Consider the following 25,189-nt stretch of genomic DNA (forward strand, 5'->3'; position numbering starts at 1 on the left):
TTGATTGGTCGGGAAGGTCCGGGCTCTGGAACAAAAGTTAACCGGAGGCGCAGTGCGGTCAGTGTAAGTATGTGAGTGTTACAGAGGTTGAGTCCCAGGCAAGGAGATAGCGTCGGGACGGGTTACATGTCCCGCGGAATACCAAGTATGCCTGCCCTTTGCTGCGGGCTCCACGGCATTTCTCCCCGCTTATTACCTGTATCAAGTTGTCCAGCTGTTTAAATCGGGATTACGTCTCTCTCTGGGCTTCAAGATGCCTTGGATCACTCCTTTTGCACTTTGGACTTTTCTACTGTCCCTCTGGAAGACGGGATATTCCAATTACTCTGTGGACCAATGCAATTGGAAAGGAAGGTATGGGGGCTATTTTATTTACTTACTGCGCTGTGAATCAGCTTTTTTTTTTTTTTTTTCAACTCGATTTTATTGGAACGATTCGTCAGCAGTCGCGAATGGGACAAAAGTTGCTTTAAAGTTCTTTAGAAATTGCGCCCTCTGCCTGCCGGGGTAAAATTCTGCACCACATTCGCGGTGTTTCTTGTTTGTAAATCATTTTACAAAGTAAAGAGTTTGAAGAATCGTCCCAGCCCGAAACGTCACCTGTCCATGGTCTCCAGAGACGCTGCATGACCCGCTGAGTTACTAACTCCAGCATTTTGTGTCTATCTTTGATATAAACGAACACCAGCAGTTTATTTTTTTTATTACACTGAGTTTGTAACGGTTTTTGTTGTCACTTGGTTGACGAAGAATGAATGTTCCGCGAGGAAGGCTGCGGACAGTGTTGATTACTAAGGGTGTCAGGGGTTATGGGGAGAAGGCAGGGGAATGGGGTTGAGAGGGAAAGATAGGTCAGCCATGATTGCATAGCGGAATAGGCTGGATGGGCCGAATGGTCAAAATCCTGCTCCGATCACTTATGAACACCCTCGAGAGTTTTGTTTTGGCCTGAAGATACCAGGAGAGGATCGTCTGCTGCCAGGTTTTCTGAATGCTTCGTGTATTTCTGCGGTAAACTTCTGCCCGTCAGTCCCACCGACCTGATGAAACCCACCAGGGAAACTCACATCTGCCTGGCTTGTATCAGATGTTGCCTGGGTCCCTATTAAAACGCAATATCGGAGTTCTCGCCCCACATTCCCACCTTACCGGTTCCCCGTGCTGTTTGAACATCGTCGCCATAAACTGGGCCCATACGGGTGTCATGGGTTATGGAGAGAATGGGGTTATGAGGGAGAGATGGATCAGCCATGATTGAATGGCGGAGTAGACTTGATGGGCCGAATATCCTAATTCTGCTCCCATCACTTTTATGTTCTTATGACCGACTGACTCATTTAAAAATCGCATCTGGAACGTTCATAATTTCATCTGGGGACGTCTTTGTTTCGCGTGTGTGGGATGATTGTTTACGGTCATTTGTGGCGGAGCCCCGTGTTGTATTAAATGGGACCCCTTTGTTATATTTGGCGCGCACACTTATTGTTACAATTGTCCCGTGGCATTAAGTTCAGCGATGCGCTGGACGGCAGCGGAATCCCATGCAATCTGCCCCCTCCCCCGAGCGTGGGACTGAGTCCCCACTTAATTCTTATTGTATTTCGTGGGTGAATATCTTTTCTGCGGAGGATGGTGTTTTGGCAGCAGGAGGGAGGTAGGGCATGTAAGCATTTGGGTATCGGGTTAACTAGAGCAGAGGACAAAGATTACAGCCCGCGGGGAGATACTTTGTTATATGTAGGAAGGAACTGCAAATGTTAGAATAAACTGCAGAATCTAACTGCAGTTAGATAGAGCTTTAGGGGCTAGTGGAGTCAAGGGATATGGGGAGAAGGCAGGTACGGGTTATTGATAGGGGACGATCAGCCATGATCACAATGGAATAGCGGTGCTAGCACGAAGGGCCGAATGGCCTCCTCATGCACCTATTTTCTATGTTTCTATAAACTAAACAAGATAGTCAAATCACCTTCACTAGACAGTTTTAAGGGGGCACTAACAGCACGTTAGTATGCACAACACATCCAAGGGTACTGCCCAGTCTGCCGACTACAAGTTCAGAAGAATACTGGTTTACACTGAGGATAGACACAAAATGCTGGAGTAACTCAGCGGGTCAGGTAGCATTTCTGGAGGGAAGGAATGGGTGACGTTTCGGGTCGAGACCTTTCTTCAGACTGAAGAAACGTCAGTCACCCACTCTTTTTCTCCGGAGATGCTGCCTGCCCCGCTGAGTTACGCCAGCACTTTGTGTCTATCTTTGCTACATTGGTTATTCTATGTAACGGGTTGACTTGAGTTGCCCGATCTTTCGTTGGTCAAAAGACTCGCGGTGAACTGCGTCCATCAGCGGATGAAACTTGTTTTAGCTGTTCCTAACTAATTTCCAAGAGGAAAGGTCTCATAACCTAGACTGCGATATAGCTGGTGGACTGAATGAGACGTGAACATATTTCGTGTTTGATTCGCTCATGGTTTGTTGGCCGGTGGAATCGAATATTTGTACTATCAGAGATTTCGATTGTTGTTTGGGCCGAGGGCCAAGTAGTTCTTCCATGATTGGACGTTATCAACTCGGCAGGGTGGCGCAGCGGTAGAGTTGCTGCTTTTCATCGCCAGAGACCCGGGTTCGATCCTGACCCCGGGTGCTGTTTGTACCGAGATTGAACGTTCTCCCCGTCACCTGCGAGATCTTCAGTTTCCTCCCACACCCCAAAGGCGTACAGGTTTGTAGGTTAGAAACATATAAAATAGGTGCAGGAGTAGGCCATTCGTCCCTTCGAGCCTGCACCGCCATTCAATATGATCATGGCTGATCATCCAACTCAGTATCCTGTACCTACCTTCTCTCCATACCCCCTGATCCCTTTAGCCACAAGGGCCACATCTAACTCCCTCTTAAATATAGCAAATGAACTGGCCTCAACTACCTTCTGTGTCAGAGGATTCCAGAGATTCACCACTCTCTGTGTTAATTGGCTCGGTGCAAATGTAAACTGTCCCTAGTGTGTGTAGGATAGTGGTAGTGTGCGGGGATTGCTGGTCGGTGCGAACTCGGTGGGCCGAAGGGCCTTTCCGTGCTGTATCTCTAAACTAAACTAAACTCGTGGGTGAGGGGGTCAGAATTATTAACGTCAGAGGCCATTCCGCCCATCAAGTCTATGCCGCTCCAAGTAGAACAACCTTGTTATTTCCCGTAGATAGATACAAAATGCTCGACCCGAAACGTCACCCATTCCTTCTCTCCAATGGTGCTGCCAGTCCCGCTGAGTTACTCCAGCTTTTTGTGTCTATCCGGTTTAAACCAGCATCTGCAGTTCCTTCCTGCAGTACATTATTCTGACTTTAGCAGCTTAACAGACCTGTAATCGAGTGACACCGCGTGGAAACAGGCCCTTCGGCCCAACTTGCCCACACCAGCCAACATGTCCCAGCTACACCAGTCCCACCTGCCTCCATATCCCTCCAAATCTGATCTATCCATGTTTCTTCAACGTTGGGATGGTCCCAGCCTCAACTACCTCTTCTGGCAGCTTGTTCCATACACCCACCACAGATAGATAGATAGAGAGATAGAGAGATAGAGAGATAGAGAGATAGAGAGATAGAGAGATAGAGAGATAGAGAGATAGAGAGATAGAGAGATAGAGAGATAGAGAGATAGATAGATAGATGTTTATGAAAGTTAAATCAATTAATAACCAGAGTATTTGTGCAAAAACAGTTGTGCCATTAACGTGTTTGTGTTTCTGGCGCAGTGGTCTATCGCAGGAGCCGGGCAGCGTGGAGCAGATCTTCCTGCACTGTGCCGAAGGGGAGGTGGAGTGGTTGTACCCGGTCGGAGCGCTGAGACTGAGCCTCTCTCCCCGCCTGCCACGGCGGCCCGTCGGCCCGGCCAGCCCAGGGGGTTCGGGCCGCATCACGGTGTGCATCAAGCCGGCGGAGAGCTTCCGCGGGGCCCAGGTCTACTTGGAGCAAGGGACCGAGTTGCAACTGGTGCTTCGGGACGAGCAGGGAGAAGGAGCTGGGCTGGAGGAAGAGACGGGGAGGGAGCCCAAGGTCCACTGCTTCAGCCGCCTGCCCGGCGAGAGGGTGGCGCTCTTTATCCAGTCTACACTGCACCGGGACATCAGCCGCCGCATTGCCGCTTTTAAGTACGATCTCCGCGGCGACTGGGGGACTGGAGCACTGCTCCCACAACAGATGGAAAGTAAGGAGCCTTCGCTTTCAAGTAGGGACGTGCTGGACGGATCCCAGTAGTCGTTTTGGGTCTGGGTCATAGAGTGTGGAAACAGGCCAACATGTCCTAGCTACACTAGTCCCACCTGCCTGAGCTTGGCCCATATCCCTCCAAACCTGTCCTATCCATGCACCTGTCTAACTGGTTCTTAAAGGTTGGGAAAGTCCCTGCCTCGCCCACCTCCTCTGGCAGCTTGTTCCACACACTCACTACCCTTTGTGTGAACATGTTACCCCTCAGTTTGTTATTAAATCTTTTCCCCTTCACCTTGAACCCATGTCCTCTTTTCATCGATTCCCCTACTCTGGGCAAGGGGCTCCAGGCATCTATTCTGTCATTAACACTTTGCTGAAGTCCTGCCGTTTCACAAGGAGGCAGGGGATGAAATCACTCCATGCTTTTATCTATAAAACTGTCAACCTCCACAGAGGATGTTCAGATTCCAGTGGCGATGTGCTGGTGAAATTGTAGAAGGTGAAATGTTCTGCATTATCTCCTGGGTTTGTAGTTCACTTAATTTCCACCACCTCTGTCCATCTTAGTTTGGTTGAGATGGACACTAAATGCTGGAGTAACTCAGCAGGTCAGGCAGCATCTCTGGAGAAAAGGAATAGGTGATGTTTTGGGTCTCAACCTGAAATGTCACCTATTCCCTTTTCTCCAGAGATGCTTCTGACCAGTGGAGTTACTCCAGCATTTTGTGCTGATCTTTGGTGTAAACCAGCATCTGCAGTTCCGTGCTACACGTATAGTTTGTTGATTTACTGTCAAAGATACAGTGGAAAACGGTTTTTGTTGCATGCTATCCAGTCAGCAGAAAAATAATGCAGTATATGATTTGCAATTGATGTAGACATCATTGAGGTAAAACAGTAACTTGGTGCCCAAGGGGGGCACAGTGGCCGAGCTGCTGCCTCACAGCTCCAGAGACCCCGGTTCAATCCTGACTACGGTTGCTGTCTGTATGGAGTTTGTACATTTTCTCTGTGACTGCGTGGATTTTCTCTGCGTGCTCCGGTTTCCTCCCACATTCGTAGACTCAGCCTGGCCTTAGTTTTTCCAATATTTCCTAAATTTAAGTTAGGAGCTTAAAGCTAATCGACAACAGCACACAGTGGTGCAACATGTAGAGTCTCTGCCTCACAGCACTGGAGACCCAGTTCAGTCCTGACTTTAGGTATTATCTGTGTGTAGTTTGTGACCATGTGGGTTTCCTCTGGGTCCTCTGGTTGCCCCTTCACTTGCCCCGCCCCCCCCCCCCCAAAAAAAAAAAGATGTGCAGGTCAGTAGGTTAACTGGCTGCTGTACATTGTCCCTTGCGTAAAGGTGAGGTGATGACATTGGGGTCTGAAGAAAGGGTTCCGACCCGAAACGTCACCTATTCCTTTTCTCGAGAGATGCTGCCCGACCCGCTGTGTTTCCCCAGCATTTAAGAAGAAACTGCAGATGCTGGGGAAACTCGAAGGTAGACAAAAGTGCTGGAGAAACTCAGCAGGTGCAGTAGCATCTATGGAGCGAAGGGAATAGGCAACGTTTCGGGCCCGAAACGTTGCCTATTCCCTTCGCTCCATAGATGCTGCTGCACCCGCTGAGTTTCTCCAGCACTTTTGTCTACCTTCGAGTTTCCCCAACATTTTGTGTCTATCTTTCGCAAAACGAATTATTGGAAAATTGGCCCAGTTCAGTCAAGAGTACACTATGGGTATTTTTAAGGTGGAAATTGACAGATAATTGATAAGGGTGCCGGGAGTCGTGGGGAGAAGGTAGGAGAATGAGGTTGAGAAGGAAAGCTAGATCAGCCGTGTTTGAATGGTGGAGTAGACTCCATGGGCCGAATAGCCTGCTTCTGCACCTATGACATGAACTTATAACAACATGTTTTAAACTAATCCATAGTTTGCCCAGAATTTGTGAATAACTTAAATATCATTATAGGCTGAAGTATGAGGCATAAAAGGTTTAAATTATAGCTGTGTACACACTAGCCCCAAACAAGAGTTGGTCTGTGAGTTGTGAGAGAGATGATTTGTTAAATTCAGATATGTCACCTCAAAAGTAGCAACATAGCGCCCAACAATATTGCAACCAAATACCTTGTTTAATGTAGTTTCTTATTACCATGTGTAATGAGGTACAGTGAAAAGCTTTTTGTTGCTATCCAGTCGGTGAAAAGACTACACATGATTACAATAAACCCATCCACAGTGGACAGAGACGAGATCAAGTGTATAACGTTTAGTGCAAGATAAAAGTCTGATTAGAGAGAGTTTGAAGATCTCCAGTGAGGTAGATGGGAGGTCAGGGCCACTCTCTGGGTAGTGAGAGGATGGTTCAGTTGCCTACTAACAGCTGGGAAGATAGGGATGAGTGGGTAATGGAGAATAATCAAATTGAGCATGCGTTCCAGAGCAAGAGGACTTTATTAATAGATTAGTGCAGAGATTTGGATGGGCCTTTGATCATTGAGGGCGGCACGCTGGCACAGCGGGAGAGTTGATGCCTTGCAGCGCCGGAGACCCGGGATCGATCCCGACTACGGGTGCTGTCTGTACGGAGTTTGTACGTTCTCCCCATGACCGCGTGGGTTTTCACTGGGTTCTTCAGTTTCCTCCCACGCTCCAAAGACATGCAAGTGTGGAGGTTAATTGGCTTGATGCATGTGTAAATTGTCCCCAGTGTGTGTAGGACTGCGTTAATGTGCGGGGATTGCTGGTCGACACGGACTCGGTGGGCCGAAGGGCCTGTTTACGCCCTGTATCACTAAACTAATCAATGACATGGAAATGGTTTCATCAGTTAAATGAATGTGCGGAGAAACAAGGAGACTAAACATGAATGTAAACAGACTTGTGGAAATCTTCAGCAGGTCATGTAGTATTTGTGGAGAGAGAAAAAAAGTAAGTGATGTTGAGAAAACCTACAAGGAATATAAAAAGGAAATATAAAAGCATCTGTGATTAGTGAAGTCAACTACAGGGTCTCGACCCGAAATGTCGTCAATCCCTTCTCTCCATAGATGCTGCCTCACCCGCTGAGTTTCTCCAGCATTTTGTGTCTACCAGCATCTGCAGTTCTTTCTTAAACATGTCTACTGCAGTCCGAAACCAGAGAATAAATAACAGCGAACATAGAAATTAAATACTTTTCTTCTGCCTGCTTAGAAGAGGCCACACTTACTGTTTTTCTTTCCACATATGCTGTTTGATCTGAGTTTTTCCAGCATTTTCTATTTTGTTTAATATTAGGTTAGTTGATTCAATGATACATTATTGTCACATGTGGCTAGGTACAGTGAAGTGCTTTGTTTTGCATACAACTTGGTAGAATGATACAGCAGACCTCACCTCGGCAGTACACAAGTGGCCATGCTTCTGGCAGCGACAAAATGGCACAAAGATCATCAAACAAACTTATCTACTGCTCATGATGTTAGACAAAGTCAACATGGATTTATGAAGTCTCAACCCGAAACGTCACCCATTCCTTCTCTCCAGAGATGCTGCTGCCTGTCCCGCTAAGTTACACCAACTTTTTGTGTCTCTCTGGTTTAAACCAGCATCTGCAGTTCTTTCCTACACATGGAATTATAAAAAGGACACAAAGTGCTGGAGTAACTCAACGGGTCAAGCTGCATCTCTTGAGAACATGGATAGGTGAAGTTTTGGGTCGGGACCCTTCTTCAGCAGAACCCTTCCTCCTAAAGAAGCGTCCCGATCGGAAATGTCACCGGCCCAAGTTCTCCAGGAGATACTGCCTGACCAGCTGAGTTACTCCAGCACTTGGCGTCCTTTTGGGGGAAAAAACAGCATCTGCAGCATTACGAAAGGTAGATTGTTAGGTGGGGTATCTTTTGAGGAGGGAACTGGTAAAATAAGGGGGAAATCTGTCAATGTGATATTTTGGGATTCTGCAAGGTGCCTGATTAAGGGCTATTTTACAAATAGCTTTATACTGTGCAAGGAGAACAACCGTGACATAGTAACGTTTCATTTAAAAACACTTGGTGGGCATGAAAAGCAGTTTTGCCGACCTCTGTTAAAATTCATGTCACATCTCCTGCAGGATGTAAAAACCATTCGCACATATTGTCCCTTTCTCTTTGGAGATTTGCATGCCGATTGGTGCAAAACCCTAACTTTGCTGAGAAGAACTTTAGCCGTTGAGTTACATGATGCCACTGCACTGGTGAAATAAGTTCGAGTAATGCACCTCTGCTCACTAAAGTTTAAGCTACCACTTGTATAACCAATCTCCACATTTGTCCAATAATGAATAGAGCTTTTGTGTTTTCAAATGTAAAACCTCTGCTTCCTTTAGTTCAACTGTTCAATAGCGTTCTCTTTCACCTCCCAAGTTTTTTGTTTAGGGGGGGGGAGAAAAAAAGTCTCCATTTCACTCTAGTGGGAGCAATGTTAACGTTCAGTCTATGGTTCATTTGTCTTTAACAATGCTAAGCATGAGTTACATCCAAATTCCTCCTTTTCTTGGGATTTCTGCTCTTTAAAACCTCACAGCTGAGCTGCAATGATTGTGGCCGCGGGTTGCAGATTTTTATCAGATGTATAAATCAGAAAATCCAATTTCTGGGGGGAAAAAAGTGCAGTTATAACTTCGCAAGGCAGCGAAGACACGGCCAGAACAACGCACATGGTGTTTTTAAAGAGAACAAGACTTTGCAAAGAGCAGATTTGTTGTTTGATTGAGCAATCTGTTATGTAGATTTATAGATGTAATTTCTTTCAGAAGTGAAGCTAGTTCCTCTTGGATATGAAGTTTTGGTTTGTTTCTATTGTTATGAGAAGAATAGACCTTTTAACAGCCCATCTGGTGCAGTCTGGATTTGGAACATGGGGGAATAAAAAGATAAACACTTGCTTTAACTTAAGTGACCTCATAAAGTCTACGATGGGTGATTAAAAGTTGACAACTGCACAATTTTTATAACTGTTCATTAATATCTCTTTTTAAATACAATTTTAAAAGTCTGGTATCCTTGGGGAAGCCACAGCTCATTTTGATTGACAATCTCAGAACTCCTCACAAAACAATCATTGTATCTTTTAATGTTAGTTAAGTGTCATATTTAGCGAAGAAAAGAACCGCGGGTCCCTGCTTTCACATCCGTGAGTTTCTGAAGCCGAGGTTTATACTTTGAAAGGGGCAACATCAAAGCACGGGACAAAAGAGTAAAATCTAAGCCACCTGTCTATTGTTACCTGGAGGCGTTGTGTTACATGGCAGCTAGAAACCCTACCACACATGTGGACCCATGTCACATACACAGTATGTGTAACACAACAACAGTTTGCAACACTTTGTAGAGGCGGTTTAATCTGGTGATAAGCAACTTTGTAAATATAGAGATTCTGTTCAAACGTTTCTTATTTGACAAATTTTAGTTTAGTTTAGAGATACAGCGCAGAAACAGGCACTTCGGCCCACCGAGTCCGCACCCACCAGCGATCGCCGCACACAAACACTACTCTACATGCACTAGGCACAATTTTAAAAAAACATTTATACCAAGCCAATTAACCTACAAACCTGCACGTCTTTGGAGTGTGGAAGGAAACAAAAGATCTCTGAGGAAAACCCACGCAGGTCACGGGGAGAAAGTACAAACTCTGTACAGACAGCACCCGTAGTCAGGATCGAACCCAGGTCTCTGGCGCTGTAAGGCAGCAACTCTACCGCTGCGCTACAGTGCCGCCCTTCATCTGGTCAGAGGGAATAGCAATCCATATCATGGGTGTGTTTTGTTGGCCTGTGTATTTGTCGGTGTAGTTCAGTGGCGAGCAGCAGTTAAACATGGTTACTTAATCCATTTTGCATTTATTCGTGTAAGAAGTCACTGCTGATGCTGGTTTACACCGAAGATAGGTGACGTTTCTTCAGTCTGAAGAAGGGTTCTTCTGACCCGAATCTCGCCTATTCCTTTTCTCCAGAGATGCTGCCTGACCCGCTGAGTTCTCCAGCATTTTGTGTCCCATCTTCGGTATAAACCAGCATCTGCAGTTCCTTCCTACACAGTAAAATAAACCCTGAGGCTGATTTTTGTGCTGCAGGGTTTTGATTGAACTGCACTCTGCTTGAATTGATGGAGTGAGGGGAGAAATAGCAAATTAAACTATTCCGCAATGCATAAGTTTCTTGGTGAATGCTAATGTCACTTGAATATAAAGTTATATTGAAACTTCTCAATATTTGGTGCAACAACAGATGTAATGCTCTCGAGCTGAAACATAACCCACAGTGAATTTGTTTTTTTTTGCATGCAGTTCAGTATTGCATTGCCATATTTAAGCGCAATCCCCGATTATCAAAGTGTACAGAACTTGTCCCCTGAGAACACATGCAAGAGGCACCAAGTTTTGGTGCCGTTTTCAAAGTCCAGCCCATGCTCTGTGTCCCATGAGCGGTACCCGATCCAGGCGAGTCCCAGGTTGCTGCAGGGCCTCCAGCCATCATCTCCCCTTGGAGGCCTGCATTGTCCAGCGGACTCAGGTCCCTCTCCGTCCACTTTTGTGTCCCGGGGATGCCTCCCGCAGCCGATCTTGAGGGCGAGAAGGCCAGACCGTGGTTCCCTCTCCCCTCCGGCCTTGCTCCTCGCGTCTGTCATCGCTGGCTCCCTCCTCTACGGCCCCTGGTCTGTGGGGGGACGAGCAGGGCCAGCTCGGCTGCTTCCTTCCCCACCCCTACAACAGGCTGCAGACTGCCTGGTCTATCAGCCCTGCAAACTTGCCTTGCCATTCAATACGATCATGTTTGACCACCTTTGTAAATGCAGTAAAAGAAATCAGAGGATCAGGTGTACGGAATGAGATGGACCAAGCAACATGAGAAAAGGGACAAAACGGGTGAAATAAAACACTAGAAATAAAATAAAAACCGATATACTTAAATGTGGAGTGGGTTGACCACTCTGACACCATGTTGAGTTTTTCAAACATACTCACTGATCTGATACAACTGTATTTATTGAGGAATTCATACAACACAGTTAATTCTAGCATGGTAATTCTACTGTGCAGCAGTACTGACTGGCAGCACATGAATGGTGTGGTAGCAGGTGGAGCTTCGAATAATAAAGCACTACGTCACACTAAGTAAAGTTACCAATCTACAATAACTCCTTCTCCTTCCAACCCTTCGTGCCTTGTATAATGAGCAACCTGGCCTCCACAGAATCTGTGGTATTGAATTCCACTTGTTTACCATCCTGTAAGTGAAGACATTTCTCCTGTTCACAATCTTAAATCTCCTGCCCCGTAACTTGAGATTGTGATTGTGACCCCTCATTTTAAACCTCCAGCCAGGAGAATGATTATCCTTGCTTCTAGTATGTCCAGCCCTGTCAAAATTTAAAGTTTCAATTAGGTCTCCCGCATTGTTCAAAACTTGGATGAATGCAAACATAGTTAACTTAATCTCTTTCTAAATGGCAGTCTCATCATCCCAGGAATCAGTCTGGTGAACTTTACTTGGCATTGAGGGAGGATGTTGTATTATATAATTTTTTTTTTTTAAAGGGATCTTGGTCCAAGGATAAGTAGAAGGAGATGTCTGAGAGTTGTCTTGACCCGAAACGTCACCCATTCCTTCTCTCCAGTGATGCTGCCTGTCCCACTGAGTTACTCCAGCATTTTGTGTCTATCTTTGGTATTGAGGGAGTTCAGCTCTAACATGTTTTGGATATTGGCAAACAAAACTACACAGGGTACCCCAGTATGGTTGCACCTTGGCCATGTACACTTGTAGCAACTCTATCGTCCTTATCCTCAACTTGACTCCTCTTGTTACAAAGGCCATGTACCGTTCTTAACTCGCAGGGTCAGGCAGCATCTCTGGAGAAAATGGATAGATGATGTTTCGGGTCGGGACCCTTCTTCAGACCTTCTGATCTACCGTCAAGATTGACATCATTCAAAAGCACAAAGTGCTGGAGTAGCCTAGCAGGTCAGGCAGCATCTCTGGAGAACATGGATGGTTTGGGTCAGAATCTTTCGGCAGACCCGAAACGCCACCTATCCATTTCCTCCAGAGATGCTGCCTGACCCGCTGAGTTACTCCAGCGTTTTGTGTCTCTTTGGTATAGACCAGCCTCTGCAGTATACTTTCTATTACATTCTAGCACTTTTAACTGCTGTGTGTTTGTTTTCTACAACACTCCAGTCTCCGGTACATCAATACATCCTAGTCTAACATAATACCATTCTGCTTCCACCCAAAGTGTATAACTTGACATCGATGAACATTATTAGGATAGGTTTATTATTGTCGCATGTAACGAGGTACAGTGAAAAGCTTTGTTTTGCACGCCATCAGATCAGATCAGATAATATCATACATAAATAAATACAATCACGTCAAACTAAAGTACGATAGGTAGAGCAAAGGATAAGAAAGCAGAAATAGACACACACAACGCTGGAGTAACTCAGCGGGACAGGCAGCATCTCTGGAGAGAAGGAATAGGTCACGTTTTGGGTTGAGACCCTTCTTCAGAATCAGTCTGAAGAAGGGTCTCGACCTGAAATATCACCCATTCCTTCTCTCTAGAGATGCTGCCTGTCCCGCTGAGTTACTCCAGCATTGTGTGTCCATCTTTGGTTTAAACCAGCATCTGCAGTTCCTTCATATACATAAGAAAGCAGAATATAGTTCTCAGCATTGTAGTGCACCAGTTCCATGGACAAATTCCATTGTCCGCAATGGGGTGGAGGTGAGGATAGACACAAAGGGCTGGAGTAACTCAGGGGGTCAGGCAGCATTACTGGAGGAAAAGGATAGAGTTGGCATTAAAACCCTTGCTAGTGAACTAAGAATTTAGCCAATGAAATACATACCAATATAGGCTCATTACATCATTCTCATCTTACTTGTACTGCTCACTCTGGTTAATTGCTTGCCCATCCATGCTCCTATTAAAGGAATAGATGTTAAATGTGCTTCCATTTGCACCTGTGGAACCCCTGGTTTTCTCCACTAATAACAGTAATTTTATTTGCATTGTAAAGTTTTATAGGTCCCGACCCAATTTGCAACACGCTGCTAATCTATTAATTACCCATGTACCTGCTCATTTAGCCAGGGCAGGTGTGACACTCCAAGCCATTTAAACAGCTGGGATCCAGGGCTAACCTGGCCTATGCATTCTCAGCCCCACTGCCCCATCATAGACTCCAATGCTGTAGAAACCCTGCGTACGTAATCCTACCCGTCATCATGGTTTTCAGTAAGCTCCACACACTAGTGCTGTGGCTGGAGTTATGGGCATCATTCCTTGTGCAAGAAGGAACTGCAGATGCTGGTTTAAACCAAAGATAGACACAAAAAACTGGGGTAACTCAGCAGGACAGGCAGCATCTCTGGAGTGAAAGAATGGGTGACGTTTCGGGTTGAGACCTTTCTTCAGACTGATTCCAGCTTTTTACTCCAGCTTTTTGTCTATCTTGGGCATCATTCCTTGTATTGCAGCTGGTGATGTCTTTTATCCGATGTATTTTAATATCCAATAAATAACATTAATAAATTAGAGGAACTGCACACACTAAGGTACTAGAAGTTCATAAGATCATAAGTGATAGGAGTAGAATTAGGCCATTCGGCCCATCAAGTCTACTCTGCCATTCAAACATGGCCGATCTATCTCGCCCTCCTAATCCCATTCTCCTGCCTTCTCCCAATAACCCCTGACACCCGTACTAATCAAGAATCTATCTATCTCTGCCTTAAATATATCCACTGACTTGGCTTCCACAGCCTTCTGTGGCAAAACATTCCACAGATTCACCACCCTCTGGCTAAAGAAAAACAATCATCTTATGTTAACTTACTCATTCCTAGGATCATTCTTGTAAACCTCCTCAGAACCCTCTCCAGAGCCAGCACGTGCTGCCTCAGATATGGTGACCAGAATTGCTTACAATATTCCAAATGTGGCCTGACCAAAGAAATTCGCTAAATTGAAAGATGAAAATATGAGTCTTTGAGATAATGATACACAAGAACGACCATATAGTTCACAATGAGGGGGTGGGGAAGGCTTTATATTGTGGTTCATTTGGGCAGAAAATAGGCAAAATGGAATAAATCCATGCTGGAACTGTGAATAGTTGAAAATTGTGCAGTTCTAGACAATACATTGCAGGATAGATCAACTTGAACTTCTGCCTGCACAGTAGATTTTTTAAATAAAAGGATGCAAAGTCCTGGAGTATCTCAATCGGTCAGGCAGCATCTCGGGAGGACATGAATAGGTGACGTTTCAGGTCAGGACCCTTCTTCAGATTCAAAAAGCGTCCAGCACCACCAGACTGAAGAAAGGTCCCGACCCTAAACGTAGCCTATTCATGTTCTCCAGTGATGCTGCCCGACCCGTTGAGTTACTCCAGCACCTTGTGTCCTTTTAAAACAAAAATAGTAAACCAGCATCTGCTATTCCGTGTGTCCACATCAGATTTGAGTATGTTCCCAGGGCTGGAAAATTATGGTTTTGGAGGAAACACTGAGGTTATTTTGAACGTGGGAGTTAATTGAGTTGTGTAAAACTGTGGTTTGGATAGAATAAAGTGCAAGGGACGTATTCCCCTTGCCAACAGCATTAAAGCCAGTGAAGCATAGTTCTTAGGTCATTGGTAGAGAGAGGAGAGATGATAGGTCTCTAAATGGTGCTGCCAGTCAGGATCTCACTGCTTGAAAGGGTGGTCAAAGCGGAAGCTCTCACAGCACTTAAAAATACTTAGATGTGCAGCTGAGAGTCGGGGGCCTGCTGGATAACAGATGGTGCTGGGAATGGGCTTAAGGCTGGATAACTTTTTTTAAATTTAATTTTTGGGCCTGTAAGTTGCAGAGTGGCACAACGGTAGAGTTGCTGCCATCGGCACCAGAGACCCGGGTTCAATCCTGACTACGGGTGCTGTCTGTATGGAGTTTGTACATTCGCCCCGTGACAGCATATGTTTTCTCACGGTGCTCATGTTTCCTCCCCCACTCCAAAGACGTTACAGGTTTGTGGGTTAATTAGCTTTGGTAGGTTGGAAAATGTTCCCTAGTTAGTGTGCGGGGTGATCGATGGTCGGCGTGGACTCGTTGGGCCGAAGGGCCTGTTTCCACACTCGTATCACTAAATGCTAAAGTCTAAGGTTAAGTCTAAAATTCATGTCATAGGAGCAGAATTGGGCCATTCCGCCCATCGAGTACCCTCCGCCATTCAATCATGGCTGACCTATCTTTCCCTCAACCTCATTCTTCCCATATCCCCTGACGCAAGAATTCCATTGGACTGAAGATGTTCTTTGAGGCCCTTAAATTCTTCTGCCAATAAAAGCCAGCTCTTTGCTGTATTTAGTAACTGTAAATGCAATGCAATATCTCAGATTCTTCTCCTTTTTAAAATACCTCAGACAATTCCTATTGTAGTAATGAATGTTAAAGTTCCAACCCTTTCAAAGATTAGTTTATTTTATTGTCATGTGTACTGAGGTACAGTGAAAAGCTTTTTTGTGGCATGATATCCAGTCAGCGGAAAGACTAAGAAAGACACACGAAGCTGGAGTAACTCCGCGGGCCGGGCAGCATCTCTGGAGAAAAGGAATAGGTGACGTTTCGGGTTGAGTCCCTGGCCTGCTTCCTTCATCATCGTTACGTCTTTGCACATCTTTCATTCATTCGTTCTATGTCACCGTTTGTATCTCTTGTTTCCCTTTACCCTGACTCTGTCTGAAGAAGGGTCTCGACCCGAAACGTAACCTAATTCATTTTCTCCAGAGATGCTGCCTGGCCCGCTGAGTTACTCCAGCTCTTTGTGTCTATCAGTGAAAAGACTATACATGATTACAATCGAGCCATCGATAGTGCATACGCTACCTGATGCACCGCGTTTTTCAAGATTACCTCTTATTCTTCACCTCAAGCTTATGTGGTGGAATTTTTGAAAACATCGTATTAGAAAGGCACAGTTTGCCTGCAGGTTAAGTGACCCCCTGTTGCTTACGTCAGCCCTGCACAGACTACTTAAGCCATCCATCACACTGCAGGTCTGAGAAGTTATGAGGAGGCCGTAAAGTGCAGCTGGAGGCAAAGCAGGAGGTGTCTGAAGGGGAGGCCGGACACTAAAACTGTTTACACTTCTCCAACCCTAAACAAACTATTTGTGGTTATTGGGCCATGAAGGACACAGTCTGTTTAATTTCAAACACATTTAACTATTAAAACAGTGATGGGGACAAATCACTGAGGCTGGAATTCATTGACTGTACTCACAATATTCTCAAAATGTTAATCGTGAACACCCTCGCACTGTGTGTTCATTTAGTTTGGTTCACAAGTTATAGGAGTAGAATTAGGCCATTCGGCCCATCGTGTCTGCTCTGCCATTCAATCATGGCTGATCTCTGCTTCGGAATCCCATTTTCCTGCCTTCTCCCCATAACCTTTGACACCAGTTCTAATCAAGAATTTGTCTATCTCTGCCTTAAAAATATCCACTGACTTGGCCCCACAGCCCATGATTGAATGGCAGAGTGGACCTGATGGGCCGAATGGCCTAATTCTGCTCCTATCACTTCTGAGCTTATAAAAAAGCTCCAATATGACCCAGTTTTGACATTAACAGCTATTTGTGGCTTGTGGTTTGTTCTATATGGTGACTTTACACATTCGTGACCATGTATTCCTCAGTAAGATAGAACGATTGTCCCAATGGGTCTGCCTGCGTTAGTGGCTTTACAACATTGTAACTGTGTGTAATTGAACAGGGTTTTAAACTATTTTCGCATCAAGTATTATACAGAAACCCTTGTCACTGAAGTACCTCAAGCTGTGGTTTTCTGCTCTGGGAATAAGGGAAGCTTTATTGAACAGAAATACTACTTGGGGAAAGCATGAATGTTGAAATTAGGGTGGTTGTGAATAGGCTTTATTGTACTGCCATGTTTTGTTCACCAAAGATGATTAAACAAAACCCATCAGTTGACAAGGAGATTGCATGTTTTCAGCAAAGTGCTTTAAAAAAACTTGACAAATTAAGGCCTTGCTTACTTCAACTTTACAAACCTTAATTAATGTCTTTGCAGATGATTTTAACTCTTATATTCATAAGTTCTGGGAGCAGAATTAGGCCATTTGGCCCATCAAGTCTACTCTGCCATTCAATCGTGGCTGATTTATCTTTCCCTCTGCCCTATTCTCCAGACTTTCCCCCCCCATAACTCCAGACACTCTTAACTAGTCAAGAACCTTAAATATATCCAGTGACTTGGCCTCCAATGAATTCCACAGATTCACCACTCTAAATAAAGAAATTTATCCTCATCTCCTTTCTAAAGGTAAGTCCTTATATTCTGAGGCTATGGTCCTAGAATCTCCCACTGGTGGAACCATCCTCTCCACATCTGCTCTATCCAGTTCTTTATTGTTGGATGAAAATGGGTAATAGGAAATTGTCAGCCCATCTCACACCTTGTGTAATTTCTTATTAATGTGTAGTGTTTTCTGAGTCATTCGTAACTGTCACTGTGTGTCATGTTGTTACTTGTGGGCGGAGCACCAAGGCAAATTCCTTGTATGTGAATACTTGGCCAATAAACTTACTTACTTATGTTGACGTTGAGGGAAAGGACATTGGAAAGTGCAAAGGATAAACACAAAATGCTGGAGTAACTCAGGCAGCATCTCTGGAGAGAAGGAATGGGTGACGTTTCGGGTCGAGACCCTTCATCAGAAGGTGCAAATCTGGTTGCCATCTCTTAATCAACAGAGAGCTTACATTCCTGTTTCCAATTCCTAATGAGTTGTGTGCAGATATTAAATAATCATCGGCTGTTGTCATACAATAGTTAATATTTTACTTTGTCAAATATTACATTAGTTAAGTAATTGAAGGGGGGCCCATGTAACCATATCTCTGCAGAAATTCCCACCTTCAATGGTTCAATGTTTAAGAAGGAACTGCAGATGCTGGAAAATCGAAGGTAGACAAAAATGCTGGAGAAACTCAGCGGGTGCAGCAGAACCTATGGAGCGAAGGAAATGGGCGACGTTTCGGGTCGAGACCCTTCTTCAGACTGAGGTGGGGGTGGAGGGGAAGAAGAAAGGAAGAGGCAGAGACAGTGGACTGTGGGAGAGCTGGGAAGGTGAGGGAAAAGGGGGAGAAAGCATGGTACTTTGCATGTCACTTGTATTTGGTTTCAGTTACATTCATTTTGGTGCATTGTTCAGCACAAGCCTCACTATACATAAGCACTTAGATACATCTTAAATAAGAATTTCACATACAGTACAAGTGTATAGAAGTTACTACACAGAGACAGTATACAGACGCCAGATTTGGTGCCATTTTCTTGTCATGGTTGTTATAGGTGGAGAGTTCACAGTCATACAGTGTGGAAACGGGCTCTTCGGCCCAACTTGTCCACACCTATCAACATGTCCCATCTACATTAGTCCCATCTGCCCGTGTTTGGCCCAAATCCCTCTAAACTTGTCTTATCCATGTATCTGTCTAAATGTTTTTTAAACGTTGCAATAGTATGTGCCACAACTAGCTCGTCCAGCAGCTTGTTCCATACACCCACCACCCTTTGTGTAAACAAGTTACCCCTTAGGTTCCTATTAAATATTTCCTCCCTCACCTTAAGCTTACAGTATGTCCTCTGGTTCTCGATTCCCTAACTCTGGTCAAGAGACTCTGTGCGTCTACCCGATCTATTCCTCTCATGATTTTGTGCACCTCTATAAGATCAGCCCTCATCCTATTGCGCTCCAAGGATGGAGTCCTAGCATGCTCAACCGCTCCCTGCAGCTCAGGCCATCGAGTCCTGGCAACATCCTCGTAAACCTGACCATGAAGACCCGTTGTCCTGGCGGTGTTACAGGGCCAGCTTGGCCAAGTGTATTTGTTGATGTTCCCCACCATTGTTCCATTGCTATGTGCTGCTGCAAGTCGCATTCCAATCCACGCGCCACGCCTCTTGGGGGCGGTCTCTTCAATGAAAGAAAGGAATGGTGATGATTAGTCGTTTTACACTGGAAGCCAATTGATTGATGTTGTATCTATTGTTGAATAACTAATACAGTCAAGAAACTAAAGGTGCTGCTTTGTTTTGGTTCCAGGAGCATGTAGGCCATGCAATGATACAGAAGTCCTCATGGCAGTCTGCACAAGTGATTTCGGTAAGTGACTTATGTTTACCAATGTTTAAGAAAGAACTGCAGATGCTGGAAAAATCGAAGGTAGACAAAAATGCTGGGGAAACTCAGCAGGTGAGGCAGCATCTGTGGAGCGAAGGAATAGGTGACGTTTCAGGTCGAGAAGAAGGGTCTCGACCCAAAACGTCAACTATTCCTTCGCTTCATAGATGCTGCCTCACCCGCTGAGTTTCTCCAGCATTTTTGTCTACCTCTTATGTTTACCAGTGTTTTGTTTCCTTTTCAATCATTGTCACTCTCCAATTTCTATCTTTCTTCATGTCTAACTGGCAATGTGCTCTGCTGTGAGCAATGTGCCCTACATCAATCTGAAGAAGGGTTTCGTCCCGAAACGTTGCCTATTTCTTTCGCTCCATAGATGCTGCTGCACCCGCTGAATTTCTCCGGCACTTTTGTATACATGCTCTTCTGCGGAGCTGGGACTTCAAGATAGGGTGGTGTACAATATATTGTAAAGACAATTCATTGATGTGTCCTTGCCCTGAATGATCTCTGTTTCATCAGAACTGCCAGAATTTGGCTTCCTATCCTGTTTATAGGTCTTTTTATTGTCAAAATAGAAATTGCAATGCAAAATTGTGGGATGAATAGACATAGAAACATAGACGTAGTACTGGAGTAACTCGCAGGGTCAGGCAGCATCTCTGGAGAAAAAGGATAGGTGACATTTTGAGTCAGGGTCCTTCCTTAGACTGGGATGGATGTTAATTAATTTCAATAATTATGGCATTAATTTATTTGTGATTTTGTAATAAATTTAATGGGTTCTGGAAAAAATATCACCATATTTAGATTTCACATTTACAGTTCAGTCAGTCCATGAGATGTCAGGAAAATGGCTGCCATTGAAGTTGAATACTTTCACTGTGACCAGAATGAACATCCAAATTGACACTTGACAAATGATGATGAGGCATGGTGGCGCAGTGGTAGAGTTGCTGCCTCACAGCGCCGGAGACCTGGGTTCGATCCTGACAACTAATGCTGTCTGTACCTAGTTTGCACGTTCTCCCTGTGACCTGTGGGCTTTCTCCGGGTGCTCCGGTTTCCTCCCACACTCCAAAGATGTGCAGGTTCGTAGGTTAATTGGACCCTGTAAATTGCCGCTAGTGTGCGGGATAGAACTAGTGTCTGGGCGATCGTTGGTCAGCTGTTTTCTGATGGGCCTGTTTTCACTCTGTATCCCTAAAAAGTTTAAAAGTAAAGTCTAAAGACCGGAAGGAAGCAAGTACAGTAAATAACGTGCACACAACACTGACACATTAACAAAATTATGGGCTGGTTATGGATGAGTTAATGACAACTTGCATACAAACTTGGAACTAGTGTTAAAGATTAGTGGCTTAAACATCCAGCGTGAAGTAATTAGCAAGCTGGAACTTCTGCTGCTCTGTTTTAAGCGCTCATGGTCTGCTGAAAGCAAATGGCCGGTGAACAATTTATGCTTGCACGGTTGGCTAATGCAATGATTTGTAGGCCTTAAATGTACTCCGGGTCAAAGGGGTTGTGGCTGCTACCCCTCCCACACCACCCACTCCAACAAGCTTTTGTTCTGAAGTAGCTCTCGGTACATGTGCTGGTTTTCTGGAGTTATGAGGCCATTTGAAACTTCAAAGAAGAAAAGCAAAATCATATTACATCATCTGGACAGCGATTTTAATTGCTTTTTTTTGTTTTGAAAGGCAGCTTCAAAAATAGGAACCAAATCTTTACAGAATCATGTACTTAGAAAATAAAAAAATGACCAGTTGCTCCATGAGTTGCTGCTTTAAGCAATTTGGTAAAGAAAACAGATTGAAGAGGCTCGTTGCCATGGTTTCGCCATTACTAGGTTAAGCCGTGATACTCGGGAGTTTGTGATTTGAAACCACAATTAATCCTGCAGATAACTTGCAAGAGAAAAGAGGCGACATTTAATGCAACTTAGTCGTAATATGTGCTACAAGGAAAATGCTACAGTGGGATAATATTTGGGTAGATTAATCAGGTTTCTTGGTCTTTTGCCAGATTGGACTTTGATCACCATGGCAGCGAGCAGTTTAAAACTTATCAAAAGGTGCAAATCATCCATTATTATTCGTGAAGGCACTGCAGATCAAAATCTAGTCGTAGTTTGTTGAAGTTGCCACATTTTAAATTAGTAGATGGACTATGATGTAGTATTAGCTGACGGCCATTTGGCCTCTCCCAGACTCTTAAGTTTAAAGACTTTAAATATTAAGTCTAAAACTTATAATTCGGGATCTTTTTATGGACTTGTTGAAAGAATTGCAATGTCAATGGCTTGATGAAAAGCCAATGCTAGATCTGACATTTGATCATGGAATGAGAATGCTTCATACCTACTTTCTGTAAATATTTGTTCACATTATAATTAAGGTTGTACGGCAGAATTGCTAGGAATCTCTGTACCACTTCAAAACCCCAGAGGAAGAATGATTTTATATAAACCTCCTTGCCGGTCACACTATAGTTCATTGAACGAAGAGCAGTGATTTGTTGAACTTTCAGAGGACGGCATGCACACAACACTTCTATCTAGAATAAATATCCTCTATAAATAAGTTGGCAGTGCGATGAGATTGCCGTTAGAGCTCTGTAATCTAGTGCAAACCCTACAAAAGTGTATTCGGTAAGGGAGGAATGAGCTCACAGCAACATTGTCATCTCACACACACACACACACACACACACACACACACACACACACACACACACACACACACACACACACACGCAGACGCAGACGCAGACACAGACACAGACACAGACGCACACACACACACACACACACACACACACACACACAGACACACACACACACACACACCTCAAGAGTTCATTAGCCTCTCCTGCCATTTCTCATTGTTTTCGTTGACCGTGTGTTCGTAAAAGCAGCTTGCATTAAAGTTGACATTTAATCGCCTGTATCGTTTAGTGACTTAAGTACTAAATTTCACTTTAGAGATGCAGCACGGGAACACGCCCTGCACCTCGCCCGATCATTTCTTATTAACCAAAAATAATGTATTCAATTATTCACAATAATGTGGACAAAACTAAATTATTCAAAACAAAACCCACTACCATAGTACAAGCAAAACAAATATTCTTCAATTACTATTTCCCCGTCCTTATTAAGGATGTATTCCACTCCCCGCGGCCCCCAGCGGTCCTGGAAATCCCCTAGGACTATAGTGGACAGCGCGTAGTCCCTCTCTAGTACCACCCTGTGCGGATCTGACCCCGGAAAAGGGGCAGGCAGCGGGCTCATGGACAATCTTCCAATTTTTTTTAAAAACAAAGCCAATTAACCTACAAACCTGTACGTCTTTGGAGTGTGGGAAGGAACCAGGGCACCCAGAGAAAATTGCGTGCTCTACAAACTCTGTACAGAGAACACCCGTAGTCAGGATCGAACCCATAGTCAGGGTCTCTGGCGCTGTAAGGCAGCAGCCCTACTACTGCACCACCATGCGGCCGCTGTTTGATAGAAATGTCCTAGATAAAACCCTGAGATAGAAATGTTCTAATGGATTTTTTTATTTTTTTAATGGTCTAATTTGGTTCACAATTTTTTTTAATGTTTTTTATTGCAATGCTTCCTCCAAGCTGCACTGTGCTGTCCCCCAGAGCTAGTCAGTGCATCTAGCCGCAAGTAACTTCAATATCCCCTTCCCATTCCCACTCCGACTTGTCTGCCCTCTGCCTCTTCAATTGTCAGAGGTTGCATGCAGACTGCACAAACACCTCCTCGTGTTCTGCTTGGGTAACCTACAAACTAATGGCATCAACATTCAATTCTCTAACTTCAGGTAAACCCTCACCTACTTCTTTCTCTCTCCTGATCCATCCAGATTTACAGATCCAGATATACATTGTGTGTGCAAGTAAAGAATCTCTCTGTGCCTAGTCACATGTGACAAAGTATTCCCATTCTATTCCTATTTTTAGTTTTGGAGATACGGTATGGAAACAGGCAAGCTATTCAGCAAACAAAAAGACTATACATGATATACATGATCTAGCCGTCCACAGGGTACAGATCAGTATGAAGAGAATAACATTTAGTGCAAGACAATGTCCATTAAAGGTAGTCTTCTGGGTGGGAAGGAACTGCAGATGCTGGTTTAAACCGAATATAGACATAAAAAGCTGGAGTAACTCAGCAGGACAGCCAGCATCTCTGGAGAGAAGGAATGGGTGACGTTTCGGGTTGAGTCTGAAGAAGGGTCTCGACCCGAAACATCACCTATTCCTTTTCTCCAGAGATGCTGCCTGGCCCGCTGAGTTACTCCAGCATTTAGTGTCTGCCTTCAACTCAAAATAAGATAGGCACAAAATGCTGGAGTAATTCAGCGGGACAGGCAGCATCTCTGGAGAGAATGAATGGGTGGCGTTTCAGGTCGAGACCCTTCTTCAGACTGATGAAACGGACAGGTTGATGATTCAACTCAAAATAGACTGCACCACATTTAGTGATTCTCGACAAATTTCATCGACCCCACTGAGCATAGCACCAAATTGAAGGTGTAGGACTTGCCTGTTCTGCTTTGACTATTTGCGATCACGGTTTGTGAAATGCTAAGATGTTTCTCTCCCTCTGTTTCCGCAGTAGTGCGAGGCCACATTCGAAGCGTGCTCCACGACCGGGAGCGGCAGGAGTCGGTGGTGAACGTGGGCACCACCAAGATCTACAGGCAGAAGTACACCCTCTTCCACCCCGTGGGGAAGTACGGCAAATCGCTCGGGGAGGTGAGGACATTCTTGAGGTGTGGCGTGAAGCAAGGGGTCGGCAGCTTCATCTTCACGGGCCACGTCCACTTCGGGGAGGCCTGGCTCGGGTGCGCCCCTCGCTATAAGGACTTCAAGAGGATTTATGAGGCGGCCAAAGAAACGCACGAGAATCAGTGCGAGATCGAATCTGACTGAAGCGCGGGCGCTCCGCCGCAGTTCCTGGCAGAAAATGGCGGTCGCGTGCACGATATACGGTGCGCGTGGAATCGTGTTGTGAAGAAATCCTCAGAGAGATCTCGGCTGATAGACCCATCCTCCGGTGGGAACAACTGTGACTGTACTGCTAACGTTGGCGTGCAAAGCAACTGTGGACTCGTATGTATTGTCCAACGCAGCAATTATTATCATGCAGCAGGTCCATGTGTGAGGGACACTTGGATAGGAAGGGGAGTGATTTATTGCCCCTGGTAAACAATTACGAACATGCACTCAGTTTCACTTTGTGAAGAGCCCTTTTGGTTGAAGGATTAATATGTAAAATAGTTTTCATATCAGGACACCATCTTTTTGCAGGGCAATGGTGGACTCGTAAAATAAAATTAGTTTCAAAATCAAATGGTACACTTGTTTCAGCGCCCGAATAGAACATTCCAAATGTAATGTATGGTGTACAGATCACAACGTTCCGTGTCGGTGTTTGTGATCTTTTTAACCAAAATTAAATGGTCTTCTATAGGGGTTATTGACCCAAGGAATCATTGACTGTATCACACGGTCATCCAAGTGAACATTCAGGGTCAATTCGGTCGAGACAAAATTGAAGACCAGATCGGCGTTTCCTCATTTAATAAGAGAATGGTTACTTTGTATATTTTCGTTATTTATGATTTTGATTTGGTGCAACTTTAGAAGGAGACCACGGTCAAAAGTCGGAGTGTCAGTTCTTGCTGGCTCGTGCAGTCCAAATACTGAGCGTGTATTTGCGAGGATGTTGCCAGGACT

At 44.7% G+C, this 25,189-nt stretch overlaps 1 protein-coding gene across 1 annotated transcript; it reads left to right on the forward strand.

Moving 5' to 3' along the window:
* The first annotated feature begins 69 nt into the window (after positions 1 to 69).
* Positions 70 to 24,793, forward strand: LOC116985903 (meteorin-like). Its single transcript, XM_033041022.1, has 4 exons — positions 70 to 354; positions 3,759 to 4,210; positions 19,355 to 19,414; positions 24,066 to 24,793. The coding sequence occupies exons 1-4, from the start codon at positions 254 to 256 to the stop codon at positions 24,380 to 24,382; spliced, it is 930 nt and encodes a 309-aa protein (XP_032896913.1). The 5' UTR covers positions 70 to 253; the 3' UTR covers positions 24,383 to 24,793.
* The last annotated feature ends 396 nt before the right edge of the window (positions 24,794 to 25,189 follow it).

This window comes from Amblyraja radiata, chromosome 22, assembly GCF_010909765.2.
Source record: "Amblyraja radiata isolate CabotCenter1 chromosome 22, sAmbRad1.1.pri, whole genome shotgun sequence".
Taxonomy (NCBI): Eukaryota; Metazoa; Chordata; class Chondrichthyes; order Rajiformes; family Rajidae; genus Amblyraja; species Amblyraja radiata.